This window comes from Dendrobates tinctorius, unplaced genomic scaffold (assembly GCF_039654945.1).
Source record: "Dendrobates tinctorius isolate UK_male_01 unplaced genomic scaffold, ASM3965494v1 ptg000143l, whole genome shotgun sequence".
Taxonomy (NCBI): domain Eukaryota; kingdom Metazoa; phylum Chordata; class Amphibia; order Anura; family Dendrobatidae; genus Dendrobates; species Dendrobates tinctorius.
The window spans coordinates 35970149-35989871 of record NW_027361810.1 but is presented as its reverse complement, the minus strand read 5'-3'; the positions used below and the strand labels follow the sequence as shown (position 1 = coordinate 35989871).

The 19723-nt window shown below is 42.3% G+C and overlaps 1 protein-coding gene across 5 annotated transcripts in view; it reads left to right on the top strand.

Annotated features, from left to right (window-relative positions):
- Nucleotides 1-19723, top strand: part of COBLL1 (cordon-bleu WH2 repeat protein like 1) — a 167286-nt gene that overhangs the window by 70003 nt on the left and 77560 nt on the right. The window contains exon 1 of one of the 5 annotated variants that reach the window (XM_073545760.1): nucleotides 7385-7518. The exons of 2 other annotated variants lie outside the window; for them this stretch is intronic. In XM_073545760.1, coding sequence (XP_073401861.1) covers nucleotides 7499-7518 — 20 coding nt within the window. In that variant the 5' untranslated portion in view covers nucleotides 7385-7498. Of the gene's footprint in view, nucleotides 1-7384; nucleotides 7519-16804; nucleotides 16938-19723 lie in introns of those variants that run through there. 2 more of the 5 variants (XM_073545759.1, XM_073545755.1) reach the window with 2 other exon arrangements.

Here is a 19723-nt window from a genome sequence, read left to right as displayed (position 1 = left end):
GATGAACTTTTTTTTCCTCTGGCCCTGCCATTGATTCATTACCTTTCTGCCCACAACCAATCAATGATAGGTGGCAGGGATATCCGGAGTTCATGACTGTCGAGGACTATATAGCAGTGGCTCATTATTGAGAGGACTAGCAGAGCTGCAGCAGGAAATCTATGTCTCTGTCCATACCCAATGCTGCTCTCAGGTGGGGCAGCAAAAATCTGGTGACAGATTCTCTATAAACCCCGTCAAGAGAGTGTTTATAAATGCCCACAAAAGCCAACATTCAGGCATAGTTAACTAAGACTTAGGGCCCCGTCACACATAGCGATCTCTCTAGCGAGATCGCTACTGAGTCACTAGTTTTGTGACGCAACAGCGATCTCACCAGCGAGATCGCTGTGTGTGACAGCGATCAGCGACCGGCCCCCCTGCCGGTATCGCTGATCGTTGATGGAAAGCCCTGGACATTTTTTGGGTCTCTGGTCTCCCGCTGGTCAGCACGCATCGCTGCGTGTGACAGGCAGGAGACCAGCGAGCAGGAGCTGGTATGTGGTCAAGTTTGCAGAACTGTCCCAGAAAAATCAGGATTCTAGGTAAGCATGCATATTAAATGTCCACTACATCCTCCTTCAGTGTCATCTGTTATCCTGGTGTCATGAATGATGCAGTATATTTTGAGAGGATTTTTGTGCTGTCTATGAATACAAGAATATATTGTATCTAATAGAGTCATAAATCACTTATCATTAACATGTAGATTTTTATAGAGGTTGGTATTCGTAAGTGATTTACAGAAATAATTTGCATTCCTAAAGAACCTACTCAAAGCATTCCTTTTCAGCCACTCGCCAACACTACGAGGTGCCAAATACCGAAGTATCTCTTCAATATCTCTTGAAATTTTTAGCAAATCTTTTATAATATACAATTCAGTATAAACTAGCTTGGCCCGTGCAAAATTTTCGCACATTGGCGGGTGCAGGCATTTTCAGAAAAAGCAAGCTGGTCAAATGTAAATGTATTTCATGAGATGATGAACACAGACAGGTATTTATATATGTAGATTCGTAATACAATAAATTGGTTTGATAAGTAGACCCCAAAAAATGTCTTCTGGTTGAGGTGCCACCTGCAGGTCATTGTTTCTTTCTGCAGGTTTATGAAAATGAATGTTTAAACTGTATTTAGTGATAAAATCGTGAATGTGTGGTTTGTTTGTCTCTTTTCTCCCTGAAGGGGGCAAGTTTACCTTTGAAATGGTGTATCATTTGTGTGTGTGGGGCGAAGTAATCACCGAAAAAGCAGTGCATGTTTACAAATGTGTTTGCATATGTGACTCCCCTGCAGTGAAGTGTGCAATCCTCCAATGTGGCTGAAATAGGCTGGGCAAGCACTTGAGCAAGCTGGAAAGACCACAAGGCAAATGTTTGGATTTGTTTGTGATGTCTGTAAGCAGCTTTTTGGTAGTGTGCTGCCACCTGCAGGTAATTTGACCTTTTAAATGGTGTATCTTTTGTTTGTGTGGGTGGAGTATGAACAGAGCAAGTGGGCAATTCAATAGGCAGTGCATGTTTACCAATATGTTTGCATATGTGCCTCACCTGCAGTGAAGTGTGCAATCCTCCAATTTGGCTAAAATAGACTGGGCATGCAGTTATGCAAGCTGGAAATCTCCCAAGGCAAATGTCTGGATTTGCTTGTGATGTCTGTAAGCAGCTTTGTGGTAGTGTGCTTTGGGGTACTGTGGTGCCACCTGCAGGTCATTTTTCCTTACTGCAGGTTTATGAAAATTAATGTTTAAACCGTATTTTGTGATCAAATGATGGATGTGTGGTTTGTTTGGCTATTTTCTTGCTGAAGGAGGCAAGTTTACCTTTCAATCAGTGTATCATTTGTGTGAGTGAGTGCAGTATGAACGGAGATACAAAGTGATCACCAAAAAACAGTGTTTAGAAATAGCAGAATAGATTGTGGGAATGGATATCTGTAATATCACGTAATATCTGTGGATATTAACATGTGGTTTATGCGATACTCTTTCGGTTATATTAGCGTGTCTTTACGTTTGGAACCTGTATGGTGTCACATGCAGCCCCTTATTGTCCTTTCATAGTCATCCTAGGTGTTACCATGACCTTATAGGAAAGGTAATAAAAATGTGATTAATGGGAGAGTCACCAATCTCTTTGTTCCTTGGGCGTATAAAGTGCTAGTGCGCATGAGTGACCACTGATCCATTAATTTGTAACAGTTCGGATTGGTAGTGCATATGTGCGACCACTCTTTTCATAGACAGTAAATGGCTATAAGGTTGTAGGATGTGCCTCTGACATTACTTACTAAAACTGTTTGGGTTCACATTAAAACGTGTTGTCCAGGAATAGCGATGAGCAAATTTGGCAAAATTTGAATTTATCAGATTATCTTGAATTTTACATGGAAATTTAATAATTGTTGGATGTCCCCGTGGTCAAACCTTCATTGCTCATATTTTATCACCTATTTCCTGTGGGTACTTAATGGGACAACCCTTTGAATTCAGCATACTATACTATTTTCCATTAGATTCGTATTGAATGGCTGAGAAAAATCATTGCGCTCTCTCAACTCTAGAGTTTGGCCATACACATTTTGGCAGAAGGCTCATTAGGGAAGTTTTGAATCAAATAGTAAATCAGCAGTTTTGTATAAGTCCATCAAGAGAATGGACGGCCAACCATGAAAAGGAAACAAATTCCATCTCAATTTTGTCAAAATATTGTCTGCTTCAGTTTTTCTAAATGACCATCCTTGGCTACCATACTCTACTTTTAGAGTCGGCCCATCCAGACAATGCTAACATCTCAATAAAATAACACATTTCTGGAACCTTCAGTTTTATAAATCCATTGTACAGTAATTGAGCCACTGCTATTTCTTTGACATTATATTTAATTGTTTTTAAAATGGAATCTGATTATAATATAATGGGATATCGAAGTCACTTTTTAGGTCCAGATTATAGCCATATTAAGGATCAACCAGACATGTTGATGTCTAATGGCTGCGTATCTCAACCATTCATTGTGTTATAATTATACAACATAGCACTAGCCTTAAAAATAAGCACCAAAACTACTAAAGTACATTCTGAGAGCTTGGAGACAAGTCCAGGATTTAGTGGAGCATTAATTCTGCTGGCATAGCCGAGAGCTCTTTTCTCAGAATATGCCTTGAATGGAGATTCCCATGAGAAAACTTGCAGTGCAAGAGCTATTTGGAGATTTTCTCTATTGCTCTACTCTTAATATTTCCATGTTTTTCAAGAATCTTCTCCTTCTTGATCTTTCATCTTGCAGGGACCTGTTCTCTGATGATCTTCATGATGTTGACAATGGCCTTCTGCAGTTTTTGGTAGGTGGAGTTTTCTTAGACTTCTTGAGGATCTGAACTTGATGAGGATCTTATTTCTCTTTATTTCTCCAGATGCTTCTCTTTTGGATACCACTTATTGGGGTATCAGTGTCCAAATCCAGCAGTTTGTGATCACCTTGTTTAACAGTGAATGAGGGTTCTTGATCTTCCATGATCCCTCTTCTGTTTCTAAACTTCCTGTCTTTGGCATTCATTTCTTTTCATGCTTTAAAAGTCATCATAAGCTCATAAAATCACTTTGTTTATCACAAAACCCAAAGCGATCATGGGCCCTATTGGATTGTAAGCAGAGGCAGGATCAAGCGGTTTGACCAAAATATAGAATTTTTTCTACAAAATATAGATTGTGATGATGTCATCACATCACTTATCACATAGTTCTTGGTTATTGTGAGATCATAGATTGGGTGTTTTACATGTGGCCAGAAGAAATTAAAAATGGAGAGTTCTGAGTCATTAATGTTATGAGCGGTGGAACGCACTAAATAAAACCCTGAGTCTGTTTTAACCTCACAGAACTCAGAGACACAGACGCGGTATACGGTCACAGGAGTCGCCCAGACAGGCAGGACAGGCTCCGTCTAGACCTACCGTTTAGACGTCTGGTATAGTGACGCTGCAACAGCAAACGCACACTGTGCTGCAAATGCCGCGCGGCAAGAATAGAGCCGGTGGCAAGGCGCTGCAAAACACGCTGGCGCAATGCAGGACGCTTAGCTGCTGAAGTGGCTGAAGCTTGAGCGCGCTGGCGCTAGCACTGCTCCTGGCTGAACCAAACACTCACACATGCGTAATAACAAAGGAAGAGGATATTTAATGAGTCAGTCACCAGTCCAAGCATCCGTCACCATACACACAGCAGCAGTATGAAATACTAGCGCTTGGCGGAACGGCCATGCGCACTTTTTATAGCGTACGGGACCTGCCGGAAATCTCCAGAGCCCTGAGCATAACCAATGGAATCAGGAGCAGGACCTGAGCACCTGACTCCTGAAATCCAATGGGAGCTCATCCCATGAGCATGCTCAGAAGAAGGGACGAAGGACTTAGACTCTGGAGACAAATGTGAGGATCTGTGTTCCTGCATAGGTATTGTAGAAACCAGATTCCTAACAATTAATACCTTGTAATACTGAAAAGGTGAGAACAAATAGCAAGCTTTCAAGACGACTTAGGTCTTTTCATGAGACAGGGTGAACTTTCCAGTTATTGCTCTAGCTGTGAGGTTGTACAATGTGCCTACCTTCAGATAATAAAAATATACGGTATTGTATTCACCCTACGCAGCTCAGATACGATCATCTCCTTCTGTATTGTCACCGGTGCGGTCTCTTTAAAGGAGTATTTGGCACAGACTATTATATTCCCCCAGAACTTTGCATACATTATCATAACTGTCTCCATTAGGGCTCACAATCTAACTATCCTATCAGTATGTCTTGGGAGTATGGGAGGAAATCCACGCAAACACGGGGAGAACATACAAACTCCTTGCAGATGTTGTCATTGGTGGGATTTGAACCCAGGACCCCAATGCTTGAAGAATACAATGCTAACCACTGAGCCAGCATGCTACAGGGATTTGTACATCGCAGTGTCATGTAAGTTCTAGTTAAACGCACTGTGACCGGAGTGGGACTACGTGGCACGACAGGTGAGGGCCGGGTAAGTATAATTTTTTTATATCACCCATTCCCAGCCCTCTATATTTGAGCAGAATGCCATTTTGCTGGATTTGCTCAAAACTATTCACAAAACACTCGGATTTGGGTAAAACCAGAATTTTACCAAATATTCAGGAGAATTTAATGTGCTTCAAACCAATTCGCTCATCAATTTATATTTTAATCAAAGGTTTACAGATGGTGAAATTAACAAACAGGAAAAAAGTAGCTAACAGCTTGCTGATACTTGTAGTTCTCACAATGGCATTGTTTTCTTTCAGACACTCAATAAACCTATATTGCCCATTACAGTGTCCTGAATTGTTTTCAGATGTTGGCATGAAAGGCTTCAGAGACTATGAGGCAAATTTGTACCATGCAGCACACAAAGTTCACGTTTTCCCTGGGCTCCACTCGGCACTGCCAAGTCTGTTTAATAAAAAACATATAAAACCCGCAGTCTCTTAAAGCAGCTTGAAATGTTTCTTACTAATAAACTGCGACTATGGTTACCACATCAGGCATGGAATACCAGCTGTGCATGCAAATCAATGGGACATTCAGGATTTTTGAGAATTCAAGCGTAGACTTTACTTACCTACTTTTTTGAGAAGTGACTCTGTGGGCGTCGTGCAAATTTTCTGCTAAATGCTTCGCCATTTAATACATAAACCACACACCCAATAACTCTACACACCATGACCCACATTTATCCAAAAATTACTTAAAGAGAACCTGTCACCAGGAAAACTTCTATAAGGCTAGTTTCACACTAGCGTTTATTCGACGCAGCGCACGGCGCCGCTAAGCCCCGCCCCATCCGGTCATCGCCGCCTACTATCGCACATGGACGCTTGCGATCTGCGCACCCTATCTTTAGCATAGGGTGCGCAGATCGTGCGCTGGTGCCGTGCGCACTGAAATGCAACATGCTGCGTTCGGCGCGCACGGGCGCACCTTCAAAAGTGCACAGCGCACGCCAAAATCCTACTAGCGCACGGCCAGCGCACGATCTGCGCACCCTATGCTAAAGATAGGGCGCGCAGATCGCAAGCGTCCATGTGCGATAGTAGGCGGCGATGACCGGATGGGGCGGGCAGGGAGCCGGCAGGGGGCGGGGCCTAGCGGCGCCGTGCGCTGCGTCGAATAAACGCTAGTGTGAAACTAGCCTTAAATGTGTTGTCTGGTCCAAATCAATAAGTCTGCAGTCACTCTGTGCGACTGGAGACTTATGAATCCTCCCAGCGCGCATACTGCGCTCTGTGAGGATTTGTCGGCCTCTAAGTTGGGGCCGGAAGGTATATATACGGTATATATTGACGCTGGATCTCATGCCCACTGAGCTTTTGCAGGTACGATGAGTTTTATATGCAGATTTCCCCCACAAACTTAGGCTATGTTCATATTGGGCGTTTTTTATTAATGTGTTTTTTTTTATGCAAATTATCAGCTTGTCACTACTTACTGCTTTTTCTTTTTCAGCATTTTTCATTCATTGAAAGTAATGGGTGGTCCAAAAATTTTGAAAATCCCCACCAAAAAACGCAGGTATCATGTTTTGCAGCCTTTTTTTTTTGTGCCAAGAAGACCTGATTAAATAGAATGAGATTTATTTGTGCACTAAACTTTATCAGCATAGACAAGAGACAAATGTAGCGCAAAAAAAGCACCAAAAAAAAGCAGAAAAACCTGTGTTTTTGCCGCAGCTTCTTTCCTGCCAAGAGATCAGGTTTTGCTGCAGAAAAAAAAACACTGCAAAAACTCCTAGTGTGAACATAGCCTTACAATAGATGCGGAAAATCCACACATGCACTTTTCGTCCGTTTCTGTGCTGGAAATGCGCTAAAAACACATGTAATCCGCGTGTGACTATATCAATAAAGTTTTGTCAAAGAAGTATCAAAAACAAAACAGCTTTATTTAAAACATAACATACGAACAAGAGACAAATGACGCATCAAAAATGCAATGAAAAAAAACATAAGTGACGTAAGTTACTTAATAGAGATGGAAAATCTGCAACATCAAAAACTCACCGTGTGAACGCAGCCTTACAGTCCCCACAAAACTACTGCTTAGACCGTGTTCAGCCTTTGGTCAGTATTTTACCTCAGTATTTGGAAGACAAAACCAGGAGCGGAACAATCTGAGGGGGAAAGTATAATGGAAACCCGTCACCACTTGTTTTTATCACCCACTCCTGGTTTTGGCTTACAAATACTGAGGTAAAAAACTGACCAAATACTGATAGTGTGAATGCGGTCTTAGTGTCTATGCTAGAAAGATAAGAGACGGTTTATTGGCAGCTGCTCTCCTTGCACTCAGTCCAAAGTTATATTGATCATGTGATCACTCCTGGTCGGTCACATGACTCTTCCTGCAGCAGGAATGCAAAAGGGAAGGGACGGGCCTGCAAGGTGCAGCAGATCATGAGTATTTGTCCGTGCTGGTAATGTCCTAACATAAAGTCATGTATTGTAGCATTGCACTTTTTGTGTGCGGGGAATATATAATGTGGGGTTTCCAGCGTGTCTCGCCCGGCTTGGGGTCACTTGCAGCTTTCTCAGACGAGCGGAGCATTGGGCTTGTGCTGCAGACAGCATTTCCTTTATGGCCATTATTTTCTGTCTCTGCTTTTTGCCGCCTGTGGAGATTGTTTGTTTTTTTTTTATTATTTTTCTGTCTCTGGTTCACTGTACTTCCCACCATTGTGTCTATATATGCACATCCATAGCAAATCCAATACCACCCACAATCTGCTGATAATGAGCCCCGACCGCTCCGCTGCCCTCAGGCTCAAGTTCCCACAGTGACCACTACTTGTGTCATTTTTGACGCTGCAGAATTTTTGCAACATTTCTGCATTAATTCTCTAATTAAGTTTACTTGTGGTTTTTTTTTTTTTTTGCTAATGCATTTTTTTCAGCTGCGGGTTTTTATCTTTTTCTTTTTTTTTGGGGTATGGCACGTTGTAAATAACCCTGCTTTGTTTTTAGAAACACAATAAAACCGCATATGCGTTCAGCTGCAAAGTTTTCACGCCTCATTCAAGTGTATGGAGAAAATCTGCAGATTATTGGAAGAGAAATTGACACTGGTCAGGTCACTTTCTGCTTTTTTTTTTCTTTCTTTTTTATGCATTACTCTGTGCACAGGGCTTTATTTGAATGCCATAGACTTTTGCTGGAACTGTTATATGCTGCATTTCTATTGCACAAAATACTTAGTCGAAAAAAAGTACCAACTACCAGTACTCCTCATGGGAGCTCGGCCTCAGGCCAGCTGCAGACGAGCAAATGAAAGCGCTGACGATCTTCGCCCGTGTGTGATCCGTGCCAATGCTTCTACATTAGAAAATGGACATGATCACATAGTTTCCCGGGTTTATAATAGAAATGTATCCGTAAAAATCAGATGCCACAAGGAGGTTCTGTGTTTGGTTGGATCTGATTGTTTTTTATGCACCCATAGACTTGAATGGGGTGAGTCTCATCTGATATGCAGAAAGGAAATGCATGCTGCAATTTTTATTTTTTATTTTTTTTATTTTTTATTTTTTTTATTTATTTTCTCTTTCTCACGGACTGTCTGACCTAGAACAAAAAATCATTAATTTGCATGGTCCTATAGAATAACATGGGTCAGTGCGCTGTCCGTATGCTAACTGATCAAGAATCAGACAGCATACCTCACGTTTATACGCTCGTCTGGATGAGCTGTATACATTAGGGATAAGCGGACGTGCTGGGATAAGGCGGTATCTGAGCATGCTTGTGTGTAGCAGAGTGACTTTGGCGTGCTCCCCGCGTCTGCATGTCTCACGGCTGTTTGACAGCTGCAACACATGCAGGGAATGCCTAACACACAGACAATCCCTGCAGGCAATCCATGCGTTGCTGCTGTCAAACAGCTGTAAGACATGCAGCTGCGGGGACTCGAGCATATCATTCGAGCACGCTGAAGACTCCCTGTTCGCAACTGAATGCGCTCAGATAACAGCTTATCCCAGCACGCTCGCTTATCACTACCATACGTGTAAGGCAGGTACCACACACGGTCCGAGTATGGACAAGGTCGCGCGTCTCCTGACCCTTATATTTTAGGCAGCCTTTATTTCCTTACGAGTTTTTCAGATCAAGTGTTGACCCCTGCGGACAGTCTGTTCATCATGATCCGTACTTGGATCGTGAATTTCAGATGCGTGACACCAGCCTTAATCTGTGGTCAAGCAAGGGTGGAGGGAAGCACATGGATTTCTGCAATATGACCTGAACAGTTGCAGTAATTTCTGTGATAAATTTGCCATGTGTGAATACACTTTTGGGCAGTTTCACACGTCCAGATAATTCCAGTACCGGAGCTGTCCGTGTGCATACGTATGTCCGTGTTTTTGAAAAATTATTTTCAATGTTAACCCTTTGACTTTTAAAAATGCACACGGACAGCATCCGTGTGCGGTACGTGTTTACACGGAACCATTGACTTGCATGGGTCCGTGTGATCCGTGCTGTTGCACAAAAACGGACACGTCAGCGTGTTTTGCACACGGACACACGGTCCGTGAAAACACGCTGACATCTGCATAGACACATTCATTCAAATGTGTCTACGTGTGTCAGTGTCTCCGGTACATGAGAAAACTGTCACTACACGTACCGGAGACACTGCACACTTCTGGGTGTCTGATATCAGCCGATGAAAGATGATTCAAACACTCAGTATTCGGTCAGTATTTTACCTCAGTATTTGTAAACCAAAACCAGGAGTGGGTGATAAATCCAGAAGTGGTGACGTGTTTCTATTAGGGTATGTGCACACGCTGCGGATTGCAGTGCGGATTTGGCCGCGCGGATTTTGTAAAATCCGCATGTCAAAAGACCTGCGGATTTCTCTGCGGTTTTTCATCTCCTCAATGGAGGAGATGGCAAACCGCAGCAGAATCCGCAGAAAGAATTGACATGTCAATTCTTTCTGCGGTTTCAAAACCACAGAAAAACCGCGCGGAGAAATCTGCACCGTCTGTACTGCGGTTTTTAATTCCCATAGGGAATAATGGTACTGTACACCGCAGCAAAAACTGCTGCGGACCCGCAGCGGCCAAATCCGCTGCGAAACTGCGGCAGAATCCGCAGCGTGTGCACACACCCTAATACTTTTCCTCTGATTGTTCCTCTCCTGGTTTTGGCTTACAAATACTGAGGTGAAATACTGACCAAATACTCAATATGCATGTGGCCTAAGGCTAGGTTCACATTGCGTTAGAGCAGTCCGTTTAACTCATGCGCTATCGCTACTCCTTTTTTTTTTTTTTATCGCGCTAGTGCAGATGCTCCATCTGCGCTAGCAGTGACGGACCCTCGAACGCTAAAGACCGCGTCCGAGGGTCCGGCACATCGCTAACGCATGCCGATTATGACGTGCGTTAGCGATGCGCTACGTTATAGCAGTCTGTGGGTGCGTTAACGGATGCGTTACATCACGTTAATGGCGCTTTGTAGCGCAATCCATTAAACGGACTGCCATAACGCAATGTGAACCACCTCTAAGGCTAAGGTCACCGGTCGAGTGTTGGGTGCAGATTTTTAAGCATCGTATGTGCGCTGAGTATTGCACGGGAATTTTTCTGCAGATTTGGTGCAAAGTGTGAAATGCTCATTGAATCCTTACAAAGAATAGTCGTGATTTAAAAATCCGTACTGCAGTTCAATTTACTTCCAGAAAATATCTGCAATGAAAAAATCAGATTTGTTGAAATCTTGAGCTACTTTCATGGGGCTGTATTATACTGTGGATTTTCTGCAGGAAATTCTGCACCAGATATGCAGCATGTGACTTTGGTCTAAGGTTTGCCAAGGTAACGGTTCGAATATGGTGTAATTATTATTTTTTTTTTTTTTAATTGGTCTGTGGCACCTTTGGAAGTGATTATAGTTCACAAAACCAAAGACTTGTATGTGCCACTTCTACATTGCAGTATAATACAGGTAAATGCGGTTGCATTGCAACTTTTAGGGTACAGCGATCGCATGCAAGTCTGAAATGGGGTCCATCTTTTGGTGATTTGATTGTCGTGGTAACCTAGGGATCACAATGTAACACCATTCCCCTGCATTACTTTGCGATGTAGCAGTGGCACATAGCAAACCTAATACAATGCCTACTTGATATATGGGGCGTTCAGTCAGCTGAAGAGAATGCTCGGAAAATTGGCGATGGAGCACCGGGAAGCAGTGGCAGTTTTAGGGTATGTGCACACGTTGTGGATTTTGATGCGTTTTCGGATGCGCAGAATTGCGTCAAATCCGCATTGCAGAGTGCACACAATGTTAATGAATGGAAAATTTCAAAAGCGTTGTGCACATGCTGCGGAAAATTCCGTGCGGAATCGTAGCGGTTTATTTTCCACAGCATGTCAATTCTTTTTGCGGATCCGCAGTGTGTGTGTCTCACTCACTCCCAAAGTTCACAACAAATCCGCAGGAAAACCGCAAGGAATCCGCATCAATTCCGCTGAAAAACCGCAAGCGTTTTACCCTGCACTTTCTGCAAAGAGATGCGGATTTTCTGCAGAAAAATCCTCAGGCTAATCCGCAACGTGTGCACATACCCTTAGCGTCAGGAGAGACCCCAGAAAATAATACACACTTTTTTGTGGGTGCTTTTGATTGACAGATGTAATTTGGATCAAATCTGTCGAGTGAATCTGCCCAGAATAAATTTCGCAATAGGGAAGTTATCTGTGCAACTGCCTAATATTTTTAAAGCCTCGTGGCTCGCTCACACCAGCATATGCATCGGAGGAGTGCTATCTAGTGATGAGCGAACGTGCTCGGATAACGAGTTATCTGGTGTTATCTGAGTATCTTGGGCGTGCTCATTTATTACGTTTGAGTCCCCTCAGGTGCATGACTTGGGGATGTTAGACAACATGAACACATGTGGGGATTGCCTGTTCGTTAGGGAATCTCTACATATGTTCAGGAAGTCTAGGGGTGAGTTTCCACGGTCCGGAATACATCCGGAATAGCTGCGGATTGAACGTTGCATACAGCCGCAGCATTTAATCAGCAGCGTCCAGATGTTACAGCATAGTGGAAGGGATTTTATGAAATCCCGTCTCCACTATGCGTCCTATTACACGGGTGACACCCGCGAAACCGGACATGCGGCGCGTCTTTTTAGACCACAGCATGTCTGTTTACCTTGCGGAGATGCAAGCCTCCTCTATGTATACGATGCAGTGATTCATTGAACACATGCGGTTTCACCGCGCGTTCAGAAGGGGGCGGCGCTTTGGGCAGAGCGGCGTTTTCACGGTCAGGATTGCATCAAGATTTGTCGCAGGTAAAATCTGCACCAAATCGGCACCTGAGGTCACTGGCAGGTCACCTGCGTTTTTTATGCTTTTTTTACATGCGTTTTTTTTATCCTTTTTTTTTTTTTTTTTTTTAATGCGGATTTGTATGCAGGTTTTTTTTTTTTTTTGTAAGCTAAATAAAGATAAATTATTTAACAAAAAAATTGTGATGTCATTTCTGGTCCAACCTCCTCTTTAACATTTGTCCAACCCACACTCCATTACACAGACAGACAGACAAACAGACAGATATATCTGATTGATAGATAGATCTACAGATAGGAAAAAAAATCTGTGTTAAGCCAGGGTCACACTTTATGAGAAACCTGCACCTCAATACCCGGCACTCGGACTGGAGCGTGCGACTGCATAGAAATACATGCAGCTACACGCTCCTGTCCGAGTGCCGGTAGAAGTGCCGAGTATTGACAAGTTAGACTCGTGCGAGTTTCTCGCATGTCTGACCCCGGTGTAATATATATATTTTTTTTTAATAAATAAATATTTTTTTAAAAAAAAAACTGGTGTGGGCTCTCGCGCAATTTTCTGCACCATAGAGGGAAAGTCAACGGCCGGGGCTGATGTTTGTAGCCTGGGAAGGGGCTTATCTACAGCATTCTGTAATGCTGCAGATAAGTCCCCGATGTAACCTGAAAGATAACAAAAAGGAATTATATCATACTCACCAGGGGCGCGGTCGGGTCTTGGTCCGATGGGTGTTGCGGTCCGGCGCCTTCCACCTTCTAACGGTGACGTCTTCTTCTTTGCTGCCTGTCGTGGCTCCTGCACAGGCGCACTGCTCTGCCCTGTTGAGGGCAGAGTGGAATACTGCAGTGCGCAGGCGCCAGACCAGACCGCGACACCCATTGGATCAAAACTGCACCCGAACCGCCCATAGAGGTACCCAGGCTATGAATATCAGCCCGCAGCTAGTCTTTCTGACAATTAACCCCTTTATGACTAAGCCTATTTGGACCTTAATGACCTGGCCATTTTTTCAATTCTGACCAGTGTCCCTTTATGAGGTAATAACTCAGGAACACTTCAACGGATCCTAGCGATTCTGATATCGTTTTTTCGTGACATATTGGGCTTCATGTTAGTGGTAAATTTAGGTCAATTATTTTTGCGTTTATTTGTGATAAAAATGGAAATTTGGCTAAAATCTTGAAAATTTCGCAATTTTCAAATTTTGAATTTTTATTCTGTTAAACCAGAGAGTTATGTGACACAAAATAGTTAATAAATAACATTTCCCACATGTCTACTTTACATCAGCACAATTTTGGAAGCAAAATTTTTTTTTGTTAGGAAGTTATAAGGGTTAAAAGTAGACCAGCGATTTCTCATTTTTACAACAAAATTTACAAAACTATTTTTTTAGGGGCCACCTCACATTTGAAGTCACTTTGAGGGGTCTATATGGCAGAAAATACCCAAAAGTGGCACCATTCTAAAAACTGCACCCCTCAAGCTACTCAAAACTACATTCAAGAAGATTATTAACCCTTCCCTTCACAGGAACTAAAGCAATGTGGAAGGAAAAAATGGACATTTTAATTTTTCCAACAAAAATTTTCTTTTAGCATCAATTTTTTCATTTTCACAAGGGTAATATCATAAAATGGATCCTAAAATTTGTTGGGCAATTTCTCCTGAGTACACCGATACCTCATATGTGGTCATAAACCACTGTTTGGGCACACGGCAGAGTCCGGAAGGGAAGGAGCGCTATTTGACTTTTGAATGGAAAATTACGGTAGCTCCATTCGTTAGCGGACACCATGTCGCGTTTGGAGAGCCCCTGTGTGCCTAAACATTGGAGCTCCCCCACAAGTGACCTCATTTTGGTAACTAGACCCCCTAAGGAACTTATTTAGATGTGTGGTGAGCACTTTGAACTCCCAAGTGCTTCACAGAAGTTTATAACGCAGAGCAGTGAGAATAAAAAAAATCTTTTTTTTCCCGCTATTTTTTATTTTCACAAGTTTAACAGGAGAAATTGGACCACAAAAGTTGTTGTGCAATTTGTCCTGAGTACACCGATACCCCATATGTGGGGGGAACCACTGTTTGGGCGCATGGGAGAGCTCAGTAGGGAAGGAGCGCCATTTTGGAATGCAGACTTTGAATGTTCTGCATGCATCATGTTGCGTTTGCAGAGTCCCTGATGTGCCAAAGTTATTCAATGGGGCAGTGGTGAGGCACATTTTTTTTTTTTTTTTTGCTGACAGTATATGTGAAAAAAAGTCACAGCATATTGTGATTTCACTTTGAAAACTGATGCCACTTCACTAATTTCAAGTCTATGGGTGCGTGTAAATCGTCGGACTGCGCTTGGATGACATCTCAGTGCAATCCTGTTTCCGCAGACTCATGGACAAGATGGAAAAATGTTGTTCTCCATCTACTCCTCACAGTGTGCTCTAATTCTTTTATTCGAGAGAATCTGATAGCCCTATGCTGATGCTCTGATCAGTTTGATCGGAGTGTCATTTGCAATCGGCCCAATCTCTCGGATGAATCTATGGCCGTCTGACCCTAGCCTTTACTATGATTTGTCCCTGAGAGGCTTCCATTGTTGTGTTTGGAGCCCGTTGAGCACAAAAGCTCATGTAACTTTAATGGCTTCCAGCCCATAGGAATGTATAATTTTTATTCCTACGACAGTAAGGCTAGATCTATACTGTGTCGTGTTATGAATGAGTCACCGTAGGAGGCAAAAACAGAAATGCTAGCTAAGTCCAGAAAACCAGAGAAGTTGGCAGCTATCGGATTGCAGACCCCTGAACCTATCAACAACAACTAGCAGTAGCCGTGGGGGGTTCCTACGATGCCCTAGACCCCTCGATCACAGCCGGAGAACTGCCTAGGCTAAAGACAGAAAGGGAAATCTAAACTGCCACAGAGCAGACCCCAAAGCAATAGGCAGCCCCCAACATATATTGACGGTGAAGCAAGAAGAAAAAACACTAACACAGATAGAAAGATAGACTGAGCAAATGATGGGGCCCAAGCTAACTAGATAGGACAGGATAGGAAAGCTGCTGTCTGCAATCCGCGAAAAACCCTATCAAAATAAGAGCCAACAGACTGACAGGGAAAAAGGCCATGAAGACGCTAGGCTTCAAAAAGACTATGTCAGTACTCAGGTATTTTCTGAAGACAGAGCAAACTAAATAAGGAATAGGAAAAATAGGAATTCAGCTCACCCCAGCAGGGAATGGCAGAATCCAGAAAAGCAAGGCAAACTAAAGCCAAAACACAAATGCAAAAAGGCAAAGCAGAAAACTTAGCTTTTGAGGAGCATAAATCAGACTGGTCTCCTAGAATTCCACAGAGAAATCACCAGCGAGGCAGAAGGGCGTCGGCTGCCTTATATCCAGTCAGAGATCCCCGTCGCCCAGTCATCCTCTCCCAGCTCGGGTGCTTGGTAATCAGCCTCACTACCTTCCTTCACCAGAAGAGGGAGTTCATCAGACCTCAATGGTGAAGGGGAAAATGAACTCATAACAGTGTCGTGTTGTGCAGCACTGACATCGCAGTATCGCCTTGTGACAAAGCATCTAATGACCTCCTGCGGTGGTACTTTTGCAGCTGACTGTAAGGCAGTCTCAACTGTTTCCAAATATGTTGGACTTTCTTTTGCTGGTTACAAGTTGCATGTGGATCTCTGGCCATAGACTTCAATGCAAGTTGCATGTGGATCTCTGGCCATAGACTTCAATGCAAGTTGCATGTGGATCTCTGGCCATAGACTTCAATGCAAGTTGCATGTGGATCTCTGGCCATAGACTTCAATGCAAGTTGCATGTAGATCTCTGGCCATAGACTTCAATGCAAGTTGCATGTGGATCTCTGGCCATAGATTTCAATGCAAGTTGCATGTGGATCTCTGGCCATAGACTTTGATGCAAGTTGCATGCGACTTGCCTGCAATTTGGCTGCTTTATTTCTGGCAAAATTTTAGGCCTAACCAAAGGAGATGGTCTCCACTTGGCTTACAATGGGTAGTAAATCCATTGCGGTGTACCACACTTCCACCATTGCTCATTTCATCTTCAAGAGCCCATGAAATTTCTTAGATTTCATATTACTTGTAACAATAGAAGTATCGTAGGGATGAACCCACTTTTAGAAATCAACCCCCGGTAATCTGTAATGTACGTTAATATGCAATTATTTTTTTTGTTATGTCCCTCATTATAAAATCTAAAAATCTCGATAAGAAAGGTCGTCAGGTTTGCATGACTGAATTCCAGCCATGAGAAAAGTTGAGAAGTGCGTACAAGGCATATTATTAAAGCTTCTTAACAACCTATGCGCTCAGTGAGGAGGATTAGTATTTCCTCGCAGATCTGCTGCTGCTGCTGCTGCTTGTGGAAGAAGGTAGAGACATATATAAAGATAGCAGCGGCGGTGTTGCACGGCCTAACGAGGTGCCAACCGGAGGGTGCAGACGAGGACTGTGATCAGATGAAGGGCAAAGTATGGAAGCTGCTCTGCTGGAGGTAAGAGATTTCTTTTTCTTAAAGGCTGAAATGAATAATGTTTCCTTCTCCAAGACCTAAAAACGTAGACTCACTGGACGTACTTGAGCTATGTCATGTGGTGAAGCTCCAGTAATAGCCAGTAATAGCCTTGTGTTCACAAAAAGTTTGCAGATGAAACTTTGTGTAATGACACAGAAAAGCTCTTTGGGTTCAAAATAGTATAATTTTTTTTAATGTATATAATATGAATGAAACTCTGTAGGTTGATGTATAAGTAGACTTTTTTTTGGCAGGCGATGAGTGCGTCACATGTTTGCCATGGACTGTATCTATAAGGAACCGCATCCCATTCCGGTGGATGAAACAGTCATAAACAGTGCTCCCTTAGTATAGCTCTGGTCCTAGGAGCCTAAGACGGTCCAAATGCCCATCTGCCAGATAGGACAACTCTAGTGTTATGAGGGGCTCATGACGGGTGTAAGATCATGTAACAGATTCTCCATGGGGCCCGTGGTCTAGAGCTTTAGTTTACACCTTTTGTTTGAGGACTACATTTTTGTAGAGTCTAAATTTTGTAACCATTGAAGCCTTAAGGAAGTCAAAGTCTACACTGGCTACAAAATTTTTTGTCTCTGGTTTTTCTTATGAAATCTATACTTTTATTTGACTTCAGAAGGGCAAGAAATGCAAAATGCTTAATGTAACTTTTTTTTTTTTTCTTATAACCTCACCAGACATAAATCCTTTTTTTTTCTTTTCATATGTATTACTGTGAACAAAAAACATTAAAAGCACATGATTTTCAAAAGTGAGTGAAGAAAAAGTTAATTTCCTTTCCCTTTTCAATTTGCCTTCCCTGTTTTTTCTTTCACTTTCAATTAGCATTCCATCTTTTTCCAGCCGTCTTATTCCGTTCCTCTTTTTTGGGTTCCTGTCCCTCTTCTTCTTTTTTGGCTTTCTGTCCCTCCTCTTCTTCTTTTTTGGCTTTCTGTCCCTCTTCTTTCTTGGCTTCCCGTCCCTTTTTTCTTCTTTTTTGTCTTTCTGTCCCTTCTTTCTTCGCTTCCCGTCCCTTCTTTTTTGGCTTCCCGTCTCTTCTTCCTTCTTCTTCTTTCTTCTATCTTCTATCTTCTTTCTTTTTTCTTTCCTCCTTTTTTGGGTTCCCATCTCTCTCATTCTTCTTTTTTGGGTTCCTGTCACTTTTTTTTTTTTTGTTTTTCCCATTCCTCGCTACATTTTAGCAGGTGATCTCTCCCAGAGTTACCTCTCCACGTCAGCACCTATCGCCATCTTTCAGAACTGATTTTATACATCCTTTTTTAAACTTGCTTTGCATCTTTAGAACTTTTTTTTTCTTCCTGTCTAAAAATAACTTCAAAAAATAGGGGTGATTCAGAGGACGCCCATTTTAACATTTCTAAACAAAAGTTTCCTAAAATAAGCAGGGAGTTGTATTAGACTCAATTAGTCGTGTCTTTTCTTTCAGATTGTGTGAACTTTGCTGGGTTAACGGTATCTCGGGGGGGAAAACTTTCTCTACCATTTCCACCCGTTGTTCATAAAAGACAGTTAGTCTGGAGTGACATTCCTGACTAATGTAAAGTTTTTTTTTTTTTTTTTTTTTCCTGCCTCCATGACCTATTCATAGACTTTTTTTTTAATAATTACCGTAACCCTTTAATTTTAACTACTTTTGCTCATTGTGTTTGTGTTGTTTACTTGACAAGAAAGTACTGTATTTGAGTCATAAGAGGGATAGATGAGCCATTACAATATTTCTAATACTGTAGGAGTTATACAAGCCTCTGAAGCAAACTCCACATTTTCAAAAAATGGGAAGAAAAAAAAAAAAAAAGCATGCTTTATCATGTGAAACTCCAGGAAGTCAAAGGGCAATGTGGGCATGTGAGTACTAAACTATTTTTTTTTTTTTTTTCAAGCCCATCATCTGCTCTTGGATGTAATTTTCATTAATTATAACATTCAGGTATATGATGCAACTTCTTTTTTTGGACTCGTGTCAGGGCTGGTGCAAAAGAGCAAAAAGTCACTAATTTTGAGCAAAGTACAATTTGTGACAAATTTTCCTACAAATTAATGTGTTTTTTTTTTTTTTTTTTTTTTACATAAAAAATGATACTTTTTAATTTAATATAATTGCAGTATGATGGTGACGTGCTACATATGGTAAGTTTTGTGACTTTTTCGTTACCAAAGGGAAACAATAAAGTCTTGGCACAAGTTGCATGTGATCAAGTGACACCCTAGACTAAATATTTACCGTATGTCTTCAACAAATATCGATCAGATGCACAAAAATATTATATTATACCCAATGTAGTCTGATTCTGTAGTTACTGCAATATGGTCCCTACTTCTTTGAACCTATTGGATGTACAGTATGTTGTAGTAAAGGACATTGGGGAATATGATTACAAAATGAGACTACACAAAATTTCTTTGTAATCTACTGTATAACCATGAAAACACACAGGTTTGTATAGGAGCTGCATAACAGAATGATATATATTTTCTCTAGTCACCTTCCACGACAGCAGTATCGGAGGATGTCTCCCCGCCCTAATAGGGGACAGGAAATGCACAAGAGGTTAAATAACCCTCCCCTTCCTATTACCTCCTGTGTTTTTCCTGTCTCCTATGGGGGCATGAGAGGTCCGATGGTGCTGCCGTGGCCGGCTATCGGAGCACCCCATCTCTTACCTGGGTCGGACGGCCAACGGTCGGGGACTTCGCTTCCTTCCTGCTGGATCTGGCCGCTCCCGTCTCCGCCTGCTGGCGCGACTCGG